Source organism: Artibeus jamaicensis, unplaced genomic scaffold (assembly GCF_021234435.1).
Source record: "Artibeus jamaicensis isolate MK-2021 breed Jamaican fruit bat unplaced genomic scaffold, CSHL_Jam_final contig_426, whole genome shotgun sequence".
Taxonomy (NCBI): domain Eukaryota; kingdom Metazoa; phylum Chordata; class Mammalia; order Chiroptera; family Phyllostomidae; genus Artibeus; species Artibeus jamaicensis.
The window spans coordinates 705,190-722,170 of NW_026521826.1; the positions used below are offsets into that span (position 1 = coordinate 705,190).

General features: G+C 37.9%; 1 protein-coding gene across 1 annotated transcript in view; it reads left to right on the forward strand.

The window, feature by feature from the left end:
* Positions 1-16,981, forward strand: part of CUBN (cubilin) — a 263,178-nt gene that overhangs the window by 222,354 nt on the left and 23,843 nt on the right. Inside the window, exon 59 of the mRNA XM_053665793.1 lies at positions 553-770. Coding sequence (XP_053521768.1) covers positions 553-770 — 218 coding nt within the window. The remainder of the gene's footprint in view (positions 1-552; positions 771-16,981) is intronic.

Genomic DNA, 16,981 nt, shown 5'->3' on the forward strand with positions numbered 1-16,981 from the left:
TTCTTTAGAGAGGAAGGAAGGGAGGAAGAAAGGGAAAGAAACATCAATGTGAGAGAGAAACATTGATCTGTTGCCTCCTGAAGATGCCCCAACCCAGGCATGTGCCCTAACTGGGAATTGAACTGGTGACCCTTTGCCTTGCTGGACAATACCCAACCTACCAAGGCATGCTGACCAGGGCTAAATGCTATATTCTTAATGAGACTGAAATGAAAATATATATATATATCAGTTCAACTTGTCATAACTTAATCTCAAATAGACTTAATATGTCCCTGACTCTAAACTCCTAGGCGTCCATATCTAACTCATTTTTATATCCCCAGTGCTTACCACACACTTTTTGACATATTGAGGTCACTTAAAAAATGTTGGCTAATTTTTTTAATGGATTAGTAAAATAGCGTTTTGTTTCTAATATTTCCTATCAAGAATAGCTTGCATGTTCTGCTTTTAGCCTTTGTCTTTTGGAGGGAGGGGTCAGGAAATAAAGGCACTATTTACTATAGATCCAAGTGGAGAACATCAGTATTTACAAGGTTCATTTCACAGGTTCAGTGACTTCAATGTGGTTCCCTCCACCTCCTGCTCCCAAGACTACCTGGCAGTGTATGATGGTTATAACATCAGTGATCCCCTTCTTGGCAAATTCTGTGGTTCCAAGCTTCCACCAAATGTTAAGAGCAGTAATAATAGTATGCTTCTGGTGTTCAACACAGATTCATTTCAAACAGCAAGAGGTTGGAAGATAACTTTCCGGCAGACATTGGGTAAGAATTATGGGCATGTAAATCTATTTTTCATGATGCTTACTTCTTGCTTTATTTAATTTTTTTCACCTGGCTAAAGTTGCTTTTTCATTTTAGGTTTAGGGGAATATGTCACATGAAGTTTTGGTTTTTTATATTATGTGTAATATATTCTGAGGGTTTTTTTAAATCACTCAACAAATGTACTTCTCTAGTTTGCTAAGGTGAAGTCTATCTACACAGCCATCTCACATGAGCCCTGAGCCTTCGTTAATCACCCATGGGAGTGGTAGAAGTGGAGCCTGAAGGCAGCCCAGGGCCAGATCATGAAAGAAGGCTCCAAAGCCTCGGTCAACTTTATCCTTGAAATGCTAAAGAGCCTTGGATAATTTTAGGTGAGGACTAAATGGCCAGATGACTCATGGGAAGAGCATAGTGGTACCAGTGTGGAGAAAGTCTCAGGGGGCCTTCTGACCTGAGAAGGAAGAAGCTTATCATAGAATTCCAGATGGCCAACGCTGAAGACTCAAACTAACACAGCACGAATGGAAACGAAAGAGAGGGCAGAGGTCGCGGGGATACTCAGAAGGCACCCTGGACAAACGGCATTTGGAACTTGGTACATGACACAAGGACATGCCCCGTTGATGCCTTTTTATGAGTAACTTGGATAGTGGTGCCTTCGGAGACTAAGTATTTAGTTTGGAGCATTTAGGGTTGGGGAGGGCTCATGAGGTACCTAAATTAAAAAAATATAGGAGGAAGTTGAAGCTTGGGAAACAATTTGGGCTGGAAATAATGATCTAGGCACTATCTAGAGGTAAAAGGAAAAGCTAAATGTGAGGATAAATAAAAATAGCACCTCGGTTTAGCCCCACTGTGTGTGAGAAATAATTATCTCTATAAAATTAACAAAGGACTTTAAATCCTATAAGGTAGCTAATCAATCCTCTGTTTATCTATACTCACAGCATCAGTGGCACAATCTAAGATAATTTATATTTGGCTCTGGAAAACGTTTTGATTCTTCCATTTGAATAGAGGTGTGATTGATGTTCTGAAAATGAATGGCTCACCAAACAAATTCTATATTCTGTGAAGTCTCAGTGAAACCTGGCAAATTTTCTACCAAAAGAATCCTGACTTATTGTTCAAACTCTTTATTTCTCTTTACCGCCTGCTGTGGATAACCCTCATCCCTCTGATTCAAAGCAGAGCTTACCTTGAACTTCTATGCATCTAGCGTGATTTGTGTGTGTGTGTCTGTGTGCATTTCTTCAGGGAAGCAATTAGACATTGTGTTTCGAAGGCTTCATAGTAAGCCACAGTCATCATGATAAATTGAACCTGAAAATCACTTCCACCACCTACCCTACTTCTCTCTCCCAACAATGACTTGAAAGCAAATCTCAGGGGCAGAGAGTGTTTCCTTCATGGCACTGCCTGAGCGAAGTGCTGTACAAAATCCAAGAGGCTGTTTTGAAAGAAAAATTAATTTTCCCTTCGCGATTGTTTTTATGCAAAAGAACTCATATACTCTTGCCTTTAGCACAGACTTTAGAATCAAGTGGCATATATTTGCATTTGTTCTTATTACCTGCTTTCAAGTTGTTTTTCTTCTCCCTCCTATTTGTCCCCATGACCATTGAAGAAATAGTCTTAAGCACCTCACACAGTTATCATCTGCAGGAGGCTGGCCAAGTTAGCTGGTGTTCTCCAGCCTCATTAAATCACTCTGTTTTTCCGGGCAACAAAGAAGTCACTTTCGGAATTATTGTGATTTTTACTGGCCTGAAATGGCACAGGAAGAAAAATCTTACACTGTCAGAGGCGCCATTCGCCCATGAGCACTAGACACTTTAAGTCAATTGCTGTTTCCCTCTGATCACAGTCAGAGAAAAGGCTCAAGTGCAGAGAGCAGACGTGGGGTCTCACCACTTACTGGCATTGCGCCACCGCTGCACCTCCCAGTGGTGACTTTGACCTCTTTTTCATCCTTACACTCCATCAGCTCCTTGGAAATATTTGGGTAGTTCTAAGTAATTTTTAGCAATAATTTTTAATTGAAAATCTAAATGTTATAATTTTGAATTGTATGGTGTCACAAAGCTTTCAAGGCCACACATATGAATTAGACAATCATTCTGCTTAACTCTAATCTTGTTTTGTTTGTGTTTTTGTGTTGTGTGTGGTGAGGAAAAAGGGAGGGAGAATAAGAGGAGAGTGAATCCTAGAGTTTACGGAATCGTTTAGTTATCCATCTGGATACAAAACTTAGACTTGGCTAACGGGATGACCTTCACGCCCATCTCAGCCACTCAACCCTGCCCCGTGTTTCCACCAGCGGGGAAAGCAACCTTGTGGGCCAGAGTGGATTTTGTTTCCACGGCTGTCAGGTCAGCCCAGGAAATGGTATCTTCACTGAGTAAATCATTAAGGGAAAGAGGAGACCATTTTAGTCTGCAGCATCTCAGTTCATCTTGATTAAAACACTAGAGTTTTGCAGTTTTGCTATTTAGATTACACACTTGGCGATTAGAAACAGTAGCTGTAATTGATCAGAAATCAGTGAAGAGCCAGCTCACATAATTATGTGATTATTAGGTAAATGTCTCCTTGTGTGTGTGTTCTATTTGTATTGCCACTGGGTCTGAATGCATTTTGGGGAAGTGTCCCCTTGTTTGTTATTAATTACTAACTATGCAGTGAAATGAGGTCTCATTCTTTCTTGGAACTGCAGCTGCCAGGGGCCCCCCTAGTGGGGCCCCCGTGCAGGAAAAGCAGAGCAGGCACTTCCTGGGAGCTGACATCCCACTGTAATGGAAACCCATCTTCCCCTTTCCCGCTGCACTCCGACACCGCATGAATAATGGATCACAAATGACTGATAACCAGCAAAGTCATCATACTGGGCCTTGGGGATCTGTGAAACCCTGGAATTATCTGCAGATCTGAGCATTTTTTCTCTAGAGACTGCAGAGCATTCATCCAGTTGTCAACGGTGTCTATAATCCCATCAAGTTTAAAAGCCATCAGTCCTGTGGATTTGGAGAAGGTGGGCATTCTCCACAGTGCAGAATCGACACTTACAAGTACCCTTTATTCTTTTAACTTGTTAGTTGAGTTTCTGCCACTCCTTTACCACTGAGATCTGCTTTGATTGTGACCTTGCTCACCTGCATCACTCGTGAAGCATTTTAGACTTGTGAACATGTTTTTAAACCTGCAAAGCCCTCCCATCCTCTTACTGTACTGGTATGTGACTGAGTGCAGCTCAGTCAGTCTAATCGAGACATGCTCATGACCTTAGACACCAAACTTGCAGATACAGGATTAGACTGAGGATTTACAGTACATTTATTTACTGTGTATCACCACAGTCATTTCATTTGCTTCTAAAGTAATGTATTCTATAACAATTTGGCAAAATGTCAAGGTCAAAAATGGAACTTAACCCAATTAGGTATGACATCTGTGAGTATTTGGATCAGTGAATTGCCAAGGAGAATGTGAAGCATGACCCCTTGTCAGGATGACATGTCCTAAAAGAACAAAGCATTGCCCTGGAGAAAATGGCAATATTAGGGACAAGGGGGCATCAGGGACAAGAGATTCATCTCACCTAAAGCTGTGAATCCTGGACACATGACTAACACTCCTGGCCCCCGATTGCCTACAGCCCACCTGCTGAGGGTGAGGGCCGCTGTCTGCCTGCCTCTCTCCCCAGTATGTGTCATACAGAGGATGAGCCAGGTGGCATCAGGTCAGACTCACAGACCTCTGCTATGACAAAGGCAAAAATGCCACAGTGCATGTTTAACAAGGACAAAGTGAATCACCGTCCACAAGGTGGGAACATGCCCAAACGGCAAGAGCTGTACACTAGAAAGTAGGTGGCCAAGCCCCAATTGCTTCATTACATCCTTGCCTGGGAGATGCTTTAGAAAAGTCTCATAATAGACCTGAGCTCAATTTTATCCACTAAAAAGAACAGTGTGAAGTATTACCACTTTCTCTATCTTTTAAGAATGTGATGGGGATGAAGTAGACAATTCCTGCAAAGTACCGTACATGTCAAAGAGAATGACTTTGTATTAGAAAGTAATGTTGAAGTTCTGGTTTTCTGCAGGGCTCCCTGACCCACACCACCTCATCTGTGAAGTGGGGGAGCGGGTGACAGGTCATTTTTATCAACAGGACCACTTCATGGTACAGCAATTTCTGGTTCTTACTTATTTGTAATGGAATCTAACCAGCATACCCGAAGGTACATTTTATCATTTAAATCTGAACTCGAAAGCTAAATTCCAATTAAATTCTAAGGCCCTGCAGAGGCCTAGCATATAGTTGTCACTTCTACAATATTGGCTGTCTGGACACATTAAAGAATAACTGAATAAATTATACCTACTTTATCATTACATTATATTATACATAATATATACAATATGTCATAAATTGTATCTAAAATTGCTTCACGTTCAAAATGCAATTATGGTTCATAGAGTTTAGCTATTACTTGGTGAGTAAGTTGGATCACTTTCCCTCTTAGAGAGTTAGGATCCTGGGATCAGATTCAACATGTGGGTCAATGTGTGTCTGGTCTCTGGGTTTTTTTAAAAATATTTTATTCATTTATTTTTAAAGTGAGGGGAAGGGAAGGAGAAAGATGGAGAGAGAAACATCAATGTGTGGTTGCCTCTCATGTGTCCCCCACTGGGGACCTGGCCTGCAACCCAGGCATGTGCCCTGATTGGGAATCGAACCAGTGACCCTTTGGTTCACAGCCCACACTCAATCCACTGAGCCACACCAGCCGGAGCATCTGGGTTTTTTATCTGCGATCTGAACATCTCTCAAACATTGTGCTAAAGGAAAACATGTACCATGGCAGGGTGAAGTTGGGGGAGTGGAACAAGGGTTTGCTTGTAAGAGGGAATCAAAAAAGAGGAAAGGGAGACAAGAGAGAGCCAATGAGACTGGGGCCCCAGTGATGGAAAATACGGTCACAGGAAATGGAGAAAAATATAAAAACCTGTTAAATTTCCTTTGGCTTCTAGTTCTCTGTAAGTTTCACAGTGTTGGTGTTAAGCTTGGACCTTAAGAGGCATTCTAAAATTCCATAGCAAAACAATAAGAGAATAAACTTAAAAATATTCAGTGAAACTAAGTATCAGTGGCTGTATGTCTCTATGCACGTCTCAGCAGCGATATATAAGCTGTCAAACCACATTGCTTTTAAAAGTACAAATGCAATAAGTAGTTGAATTATAGCTTGGATAATTTTATAAGTCACCGCTCCAATAGCTCTGAGTTTAGCAATAATGGGGGTATTACTCGAAAGCAGCATGGTCTATTTATCCTCTTAATGTCATTTGCTCCCTATGATAAAGTCCAACAATGAGATGAGCTGAAATTGTAAACCCATTTGCAGAAAACTAAACTAAGCTTATTTCAGCCCTTTTTAAGTCTTGTAACTTTCACTGGTAACTGGGCTTCTCTTGGGAGCTGATTCCAAAGATAAGGTCATCTGCAGTTTATTCTCTGTGCGTTTTTACTGAAAAGGGATTTTTGCTGAGCTGAGAATGTAGAAATACCACTAAGAAATGAACACATGCTTAGTTCACCAAAACCTTACAGAAGCAATTAAACAGGGGCAAAGTTCGACATCAGCAAAAAGAAAATAAAAGGTTTTTATTAACATGTATTCCAGCATCAAGGTCTGTGGTCCCCCAACCCTAACATCTCCCCCCCCAAGTAAAGGGCCAGACTGCTGCCCCTGGTCTTGAATGGGAGATTGTTGCAAGATGACACCAGTTGGTATGGTGGAGACTAAGCTGAGTGATAGAAGTGACTTAATGGTAAATTATAAGATAACACTTTGAAAACTATTCAGGTAAACAAGAGCTGGGAAACAATTATTCTTTATACCTTAAGCCACAGACCTCCTTAAAATGTAACCCAGTTTTATCTCAGATAATTGGATGTTTGGGGTTAAGTTTTTGTAACTGTAGATTCCCTAATCATGATTCTTACTGGTTCAACCTGGCTTTGCTGTAGTGTTCCGAGGAGCATATAAGCAAAGCATATCTGACTAGCAGTAAACACTTCAATGATTCTTTGGCTGTAAATCAGTGGTTTAGAAACAAAACATTATTAGGACTATAGGCTGTATTCTTGTCTTCATTTCAATATATGAAAAAATCTATTAACTTTGTGTGGTAGCTCTATGTTCTTCTCACTCTCCAGAAAAGACTTGTCACAAAGTCCCAGGGCATGGTGATAACGACCCCCTGTCACTGAGCATCCACACAAGGCACTGCACATAGATCATCTCTTGTAACCCTTAGACAGGCAATAAGAAGTAAAGAGATTAAGCCATTGTCTGCAGTCAGGCTTCCTAAGAGGTAAAGCCGAGCTTTGGGCCAGGGAGCACTGCCTCCCCAGTTCACTGGTTTCCCACCACTGTGGCCATCAACAAATTAACCGGGGGATGGAGGGAGATTCTGGGGGAGTTTTCTGAGAGGCAAGTCATTTCTTTTTCTTACACATTTGGGTAGGTAGAGCTGCTTTTCTCCACTTTTAGCTTCTCATTTGACATTGCCTGCTTTCTCGTAGTGGCATTCAAATTTGTACCTAGTCCCATATTTGGTACTATCCTATTGTATCCAAATATCTCACATAACTGTATCAGTCACTCTTTCCTCCTGTCCACAAAGAAATATATGTATTTAATAAAGTATATTATTTGTAAGTAGTAGAATGTGGTATAATTATATTTATAACATTTATATACTATAATTATATATTATAAATAGTTATATACTCTATAATGTATATATTATATAATAAATTTATTATATAATATATACTATATTATGTTTATAATATAAACCTTACATAATATACATTTATAATATAATATATTTTATAATACAGAAATTTAAATATAGTATTTATATTATACATACTATTTATATTTATAAATATATATTTATATATGCACACTATATGTGTTTTATGATATAATATATTATATTATAATGTGTATTATATATTATATAAAATATATAATATATAACACATAAGTATATAATTTATAATATACAATATATAAAGATACTTGGCTTTACTACATATATATACTATATACTATATATGCAGTAAATAATATATAATATATATTTTATATATATATGAAGTAAAGCCAAATATCTTTCTGATGTTGACAGACAAATGTCACGTATGTCTTCCGGGCTTTCCATGGCATAATGGTAAAGTACACAGTTATGGAAAGTATAACTGACTTGGAATATAACAATAATAAATCTCTGTATAACAAAAGAACTCTAGTCCAATGATGGCCTCCAGTGTAGTAAAATTTCTTACCACAGGATTTTAATAAAATGAAGGCATTTGGACACTTATTTTTGTGATTGGTATTCTAATCATATAGTTTAACTTACAGATTGGGGAACTAAGTTGCAAAGAAAGTGAGTGACTTGCCGAGGCCCTTCAGTGGTCGTGAGCAGAACTGGGAATGTGACCCCCGTGTCAGTTAAACAGTACTGCCACCACAGTAGTAAAAGTCGAAATATCCTCACAACCGTGCACAATCTCATACATCAACAAGAACAATGGGACAGTTCCTTGCTCCCATTAGTATTAAAAAGCCATTGGATGCTTGGTTGACTTTAGGAATTCTACATCTTTCTTATTGTGACCTATTTGATGATCACTGAGCAGCACATTGCTATTTTTCCTGATCTCTCTAAACAGAACGTTTTTAATTTTTTGATAACTTTCGATTTTGTAATTGCCAATGTTGAATAAATAGAGTTTTACTTTTTTAAAATGGCATTGCTACACACTGTGTCCTGAATTTTATAAATTATTAAATTTGCTCTGCCTCCTAAAATCTAATACTCAGAGATTAAATTTTCTTAAGTAACAGACCTCTGATATCATTTATCATTGCAAATTTTTAGCTAGAGAGGCAATTTTCTACTGAAAACCTACCCCTTGGGCAGCATTTTAAGTCTTTTGATGACTCTTTTATTGTTGTCCCAATCACCATGTTTTCACAATCAAATATCTCATGAAAGGCAACTAAGCCAGCTTTCAAAACAGGTTGATACATAGAACCAAAAAGTCATTTGTTTTTTAAAAATTATGTATACCTACATATATTCATACACATGTACATGTACATAATGTTGATAATATAGTGACAGCTTTAGAAATTAAGAAGTATATTTAATTTAAAAATTTCCTTTATAAACTTCTACTAGAAAGTAAAGATCCATCTGATAAGAGCTATTTCTATTTTCTATTTATTTCTTTCTTGCTTGTTCAATAATATTCACCAGCTATATTTTATTCAGGCAATGAGCTTTTCCCTATTCTTGAGAAGTTGACTTAAGTAGAATGGTCTGCAAATAACCATAAATTTGGTATGGTAAATGCTTTTTAAATTTATTTTACTTTTTAATTTTTTTATAACCTTACATTCTTTTGGTTTTTTTTTTAACATTTTGTTTATTTATTTTTAGAGGGGAAGGGAAGGAGAGAGGGAGAGAAATATCAATGTATGGTTGCATCTTGTGGGTCCCCTGCTGGGAACTGGCCTGCAGCCCAGGCATGTGCCCTGACTGGGAATCAACTGCAATCCTTTGGTTCACAGGCCGGTGCTCAGTCCACTGAGCTAAACCAGCCAGAGCGGTAAATGCTTTTTAACAGAAAAGAAAAGCCTGGTGATACTTTGGCGTGCAGTGGAGGACACGGGGTTGTTAGAGAAAGCAGCTCAGAGACTGTGAGCCCCAAGTTATTGTGTAACTGACATGACTAAGCTCTGGCGCCAGACTTCCTGGGTTCACACCCAGGTCCTGTACATCCCAAGTTTGACCTTAGGCAAATCACCTGTTTTTTGTCTTGATTTTCTCTCCTATAAAATGAGCACAGTGATAGTAACTGTCTCATAGGGCTGTGGTGAAGATTAAACTAAACCAGACATTCTCTGGCTCTCATTTGGCATGCAATACATGTTAGCTATACAGAGTTATTAACTTGGAAGGGTGAGAGGGCCCTCACTGGGAAACAGGCATTCTGTGGGGGAAGTAAAGCTGGCACAAAGTTACAGATGCTTTGCATTGCAGAGGCTACAGACTGACCTACGCATTGTTCGGTGCTGCTTTGGGATATAAGGTGGACAACGATAGACCCTGAGACAAGAGAGAGAAGCAGGGCTAGCGAGGGAGGCTCTGCCTCGTAGGCAAAGTGGAGCCATTGATTGTTATGAGCTGAAGAGTACTGTGATCTAGTTAGATTTGTTTTAGAAATCACATTCTTGCACATGTGAGGATGATGTTTTGAAGTAGGGGCAGCAATTTTAGGCAGGAAAAAATTAGGAAAGTATTGCAATAGTTAAGCAGGGGATGACGAGAGTGGTGGCAATGGGAAAAACAAGAAGGGGATGGAAGGGAGAAATACTAAAGATGTGGAATCAACAGGACACAATCGTGTTTAGATAAGGTAGTGAGGAGACAGGAGAAAATGATGATCCTAAGGTCTGGACAACACGCCACTACCAAATACAAAATTAATAGAAAAGGACCAGATTTTGTAGAAAAAAATAAGAATTTTTTGTTTTGGTATGGAGAATTTGGTGCCTTTAGGATATCCAGTTAGTGTAAGGTAATCTGACATGAGAATTAGAAGGAAGCTCAGCAGGAAGGTCTGGGAAGAGGTTCGTCCTTGTCCACACGGCACATACACAGTAACAATTGTTGTATCTTCCCAATGAATTAACTTGTATCATTCTGCAATTTCCTTTTGTAATGCTTCTTACCTTACTGTCCACTTTCTCAGATATAGTACAGCTTCCCAAGCTTTCTTTCAGTTCATGTTCGCATAGTATATTGTTCAGCCTCTTCTCTGTCAACTTTTCCCTATCTCAAAGAATATATTTGTATTTTGTTTTGTTTTATCTTTCAATCGAAGAATTTAATGTGCTTACATAGGATAAAATTACAAACATTATTGGATTTAAACAGACCATTGTATTACTTGGATACTTTTTGTCCCAGCTGTTCTTAAGGGTTTTTTTTAAAAACTATTCTTTCTTGCATTTTTAATTGATCAGTTTTATTACTTTTTAAAAATTATTACTCATATATTGTTTTACTCTCCTTTTGATTGTTATGTTAGAAATTATAATATTCACTCTTGACTCATTAGAATCTAACTTAAAACTAGTTGTTTTACTACTTCATGATAAATGCAAGGACCTTAAAATCTTTTAAATTCATTTACCCACTTCCTGTTTGGTGCTATTAGTGTTAATTATATTAATTCTATGTACATTTTACTTATTAAAGCATTTTCACTGTTTTATGCAATTAGTAATTATATATACTTACCATTGTTGTTTTTTGCTTCCTAAATTTCTATGCTTCCATATGGGATCAATTTCTTTCTTTTAGAACTCCCTTTAGTGTTTTTTAACTTATTGCAAAACTCCTGGTTACATTTTTTCATTGTTTTTCTGAAAAAAAAACCTCATTTTGTCTTCAATTTTGTGGGATTTTTTTGCTGAATGTAGATTTATAATTTGGCATTTATTTTAGTCCGCACTTTAAGATACTATTCCATGTCATCTGGATTCTATCATTTTTATTAGGAAGTCACTGAAGAGTACTTTCTGTGCTATCCACACTTTGGGGCCAACAAGCCCCGTCACCCCATTCTGGAGAGCCTGTTCTACATTGAGCTCTCACTGTGTGTGTGTGTGTGTGTGTGGTTACTTTGGCCAGAGTTAGCAGATGGTTTGCATTTCCTTAATGGTGAACATTTTCATGTGTCCTTTTGTCATGTGTAAATCTTCTTTGCTGAAATATCTGTTTGTATCTTTTGCCTATTTTCTAATTGGATTTTTTGTTTTTTCACTATTGGGTTTTGAGAATTCTTTATGTATTCTGAAATAGTAGTGTTATGTGGTTTACAAATATTTTCTCCCAATTCATAGCTTATTTTTTCATCCTCTTAAGAAGCCCTTTCTTAGCACAAAAGTTTTTAATTTTGAGAAAGCCCCTTTACACACACTCACAATGCTTTTGGTGTCAATGGTAAGAATTCTTTGCCTATCCTGATGTATTAAAGATTTTCTGCTCTGATTTCATATAATAGTTTATTTTCATGGTTTACAGTTTTCATTTTATGTATATGATCCATTTTGAAGTAATTTTTGTTTGATGTCTGAGATGTATAAGGCAAACTTTCTTTTGCCTTATAAACTAATTCCCCTACTTTATTCTTCTTTGTCAAGATTGTTTGAGCTATGCAAAGGCCCAGGCCTTTCCATGTAAACTTTATGTAGACTTTTCTATGTTGATGGAAAAATCTTGCTGGGGTTTGATAGGAATTGCATTATACCTATTCATCAATTTGGTAATAATAGTCATTTCACTCTGTTGAGTTTTCCAGTCCTTGAACACATATGTCTCTTCATTCATGTAGACCTTTGATCTCTTTTACCATTTTGTACTTTTTAGCACACAGACCCCATAGGTGTTTCACTGTGCATGCCTAAGCATAGCCCTGTCTTTGGAGTAACTGAGTGCCTCGTTTTGGTTTCCGTATGTTTGTTGTTAGTGCATATGGATGTGATTGGTTTTTGTGTGTTGTCCTTATAGCCAAGTTTTTGTCAAATTCACTGTAAGTGTTCCAGGAATTTCTGCGCAGATTCCTTGGGAGTTTTACACCTGCAGGCAGAGGCAGCTCCACTTTTTCCTTCCCAGTGTGTGCGTTGCTTTCCTTGCCTACTACACCGGCAAGAATTCCCAGTGCTGTGCCAAGTAACAGGTGTGAGAGTAAAACATTCTTGCCTTGTTTCTAATTTTTCACAAGTAAGTATTATGTTAGCTGTAGAACTTTGGTAGATACTCTTTGTCAAGTTGAGAAAATTCCTTTTATTCCTGGTTTGTTGAGTGTTTTTACCATGAGTGTGTGTTAGATCTTGTCAAATCCTTTTTTCTGCATCAGTTGGTATGATCATATCATTTTCCTTAGTAAATCATGTTTTAAATTTCAAAGTTGGCAAGAATAATTCTCACGGAATGCCAAGGGACTAATGATACATACTTATGGTGTTTTCTATAAGACCCAAAAAAGCAAAATAAATTAAAATATAATAAAATTATCATTATCCTAAGTTTTTTTATACATTGCATTACTCTTTTCCTCATGGCCTTAGCTACTGATTAACTGCTGAAATTATTTTTCTTTTAGTAAATCACCTTTCTTTTAGTAATTTAGTTTTATGCAACCCAAATATTACCAGACTAAATATACATCGTAGGTTAAATTAGCCTGGGTTTCAAATTAAGATATGTAAAATAAGTCAAATCAGGTGACATTACTAAAAACAAACAAATAGAAAAAAGCATATAACTTATATTACAAAAATTCTTAAGAATTTTTTTATAACATAAATATAATACCTAAAAGGTTGTACATGATTAAGTTTAGGGAGTGAAATAATAAATTCAATTTATGTTTTTTTACCCTCCCCTGAAGACATTTTTCACCCACACTGGGGATTGAACCTGCAACCTTTTGGTTTTGGGATAATGCTCTAACCAACTGAGCCAAATTGGCCAGGGTAATTCAGTGTACTTTTAGAGAAAAAGACAAAACAGGTTCATCTGTAACCTAGTTGAATTTTTAAAACAAATTCAACGGCTTTAGGGCGGTCGTATACCGCAGCTAGAAAATCATCAGCTCTCTGGGTTCACCCCCATTTCTCTAAGGCAACAGTTTTCAATGCTTTTATGTTCTGTGCAAAACTGAGCATCCTTCAGCTACCACCTACAGCTGCAGCTGGCTCACCAGGGAACCGGAAACTGCCTTACCTCAGGCCAGTCTTTATCGTAGGTATGTCAGCCACCCACCATTTGTGTAAGTAGAAGTTATCTAGAGATGGATAGAGATGCCGTCCAGATGACTTCAACAAAGTATCAGCCACATGTAATGTCCACCACAGAAAATGTCAGTTCTCAAGATAATTATTCAGAATTGTATCTGACTCCACAAAGTCTTCAAAATATTTTTTTTTCACATAGGTAATATAGCTATTTCTTACCTTATCAGATCTATCCTGTCTGGAGCTTCACTCTGAAGTTTAATAATTGGAGAGAAGTAATTTTAGGATTCAGTTACTGATTTTTAATTAAGTAGATCTTGACCCAGATCTCACTGCTTACTACGGGTTTATATTTCCAGTATTTTTGTAGCCAAACATCTTCTTTGTCTTCTGTTAGAAGTGCTTCCAAGTTGGCGAGGAGGTTAGGGAGACATGACGAGTGCTTCTGATGCGCCCTGACTGCCAACAGAGGTGCTGATGGGTGGGAATTCACTAGACAGCAGAACACTGTGTAGTAACAAGGAAGCTGATGGATTTATGGTGCTAAGCCACATGACAAGGTTAAGGTCTAGTAGTAGTTTTTACAAAAGGAATTTTATAATGCTAGTATGTTTATCAGTAAATAAATATCATTTTCTTATGTATGAAACTTTCATAGTCAAAGTTCCCCTATTCTACTCAGATATTGTCAAAATACAGCAACAGTAATGCAGTGATAATGCTTTTTGGTGGAAAACCCTTTTTTTGTTAATTATTCATCTTTATGTTTCTCAAAGACACATTTATGTTCACATTTTGCCGTTGGCTGAGCAAAAGCACAGAGCATTTGTACTTTATATGTTTTAATATAAAAATGGGGAAAGGATACAGAATAATATTGAATGTGAACTATAACCGAAAATTTTTTAAAAGAGTGGGCGGATCAGAGCAATTATAACAATTTTCTGTGCCATATGAATATCAAAGGTGTTTAGTCATATGTTACTTTACTCATGTTACTTACACACTTACTTCAATCATTGGACTATTCACTCATAATATTATATTTGCTTATAATCATATATAATATAAATTATATAATTCATGTAATGTTTTATTTACTTAATTATTTGACTGTTTTGGAAAGGATTGTCTTTCAGCCCTTTTTATTTTTAATGTGAATTATTTATTTTTTTAATTTTGTGTGCATATTTTAAGAATTTAAGCAAATGTGCTTTATTGCACATTGATCACTCAAGCTATTTATTAGTCAGCTATTACCACAATAAGGGCATATAGCAAACCACCCAAATTTTAGTGGTTTGTGCCTGCAGCGTTTATTTTTATCGTGTACATGTCTGCAGACTGGTCTGCCTGCAGGTTAACCGCACTTGGCCCAGACTTCAGGCTGGGTTCAGGTGGGCTCTATGTCCACTTTCTCTTTTACCAGCAGTCACCTGCGGCATGGGCTCTGGGGGAACCACAGGAGTACAAAAGGCCAAGCAAAAACAGAAGCCCATTTAAGGCCTCTTTTCACTTCATGACCACTAATGTCCCAATGTCTGAAGCAAGTCATATGGCCAAGCCTAACATCCAGTGGACAGAAAAACGTCTTCTGCCCATTCTAGTGCACTTCGAAGAGAGAAACTGAAGACAGAGGGCATGGAGAACTAGGAATCGTCCTATCTACCACTCAGTCTGGGCCAACACATGCCAACGACATCTGGATGCTTGCTCTGGGGCTCCCCGGAGGAAGGGCCTTTCTATCTTAGGACATTACTATAAGTAATAGTGGCAGTGGTGGTGGTATTGTACAGTAAGTGTGTTTAATGGCACTTACTGTGCCCAGCTACAACTATCATTCTGCCCTTATTAACTTAGTAACAATTAATAAACAAGTAGTGATAAAATATAGAGCTTGAATTTTTAAAAATAGCACTTAGTTTTCTGGAGCTGATGCACTAAGAGAGTAAAGTCAAGCAGCCCCATTTTGCTGCAGACAAACCTCCAACTCTTCCTGGTCCCTTGCTGCCTCCAGGACAACATCTTCCTATCTGCTGTCGTCTCCACCAGTCCCATACCACCAGGGACGATTTTAGATCAGACTTGACTAGAAAGTGCATTCTGACTCTACCATTCCTCTGACCAAAAACCTTTCAAGTGGACCTGACTATCCACAGAAAAAAAGTCTAAATATCAAACTCTGTGCTCTGTGTGTTCCATCGAGGCCCTCTGTGGAACAGCCCATGCTGTTTCCCAGTCTTACTCCTCATCATTCTCTTTCAAGTCTCTATTGTTTTCACAGACAGAATTCTGCTTTCCTGTGCATATGATGGAAATTCTTGTCCACTTAACATTTGGTCATGAGGATCTGTCAGCCTGGGATTGCCAGTGCCATCCCATCGCTACATGGTCTCATCCTATTTTTCCTTTAAGACCCAGATCACATATCACCTCCTCCTTGAACATTCTAGATCATCATAGCCTGAAGTAACCTCCCCCTTCTTGAAGACTCACAAGATTTCCCTGCCTCTTTCATGGCATCTATCAGTTTCTAAATTGTACTGTCATTATTTACATCCCATCATTGCTGTTAGACTATTATTCATCTTCTTCCCACTTCAATGCTAAATGTATTTCCTTGAATATTGAAACAATATTTATTGAATAAATAAATACATGTATTAATTAATTAATACCTTAAGTAATTGTTCTTCCCTGCTCTGCGTGTCAGTAAGCTTAAGTGGTTTCCTTAAGTAACAATTAGTTGATTCTGAAATAAAAGCTGTGCAAGCTCCATCTTTTTTTTTACTTTGCAGGCCTGTTTAATATAAAAAGAATTATTAGAGTTAAGTCATGAAGCATCGTGCATGGCTTTGGTTTCAGAATAATTTTGTCCTAAATACCATATATGGAAATATCAGAAAATGGTCCTTTGGAATTAGTTCAGTTCCAGGAAACGTCTGTGCAAATAATCTGTAGTTTGACCTGACTCAGAAGCAGTGGACAAGACAGTCTGACCTACTGGATAATGCGTCTCTCCTGAAAAACACTGCGAGTGGTGCCCTGTGTGGTTCAGGAGGGCTGCCATCGTGGTGTTTCTGGCCCAGCTTCAAGTCCAAAATCGTAGTGCCCCCCCCCACCAGTGTTGAAAGCAGCTCTTTCACTTTGAACAGCTGAGTAAATGGAATGAGAAAAACAGGGAAGACCAATTTCAGCGCAGTTTAACTTTGAAAGTAGTAATGTTCTGTGTGGAGAGCACGCTTTGGGAACATTACTTTGAGCACCTATGTAGTCCCCAGTCCTCTTAGGGCTATTTTAAGTCTAAATCGTC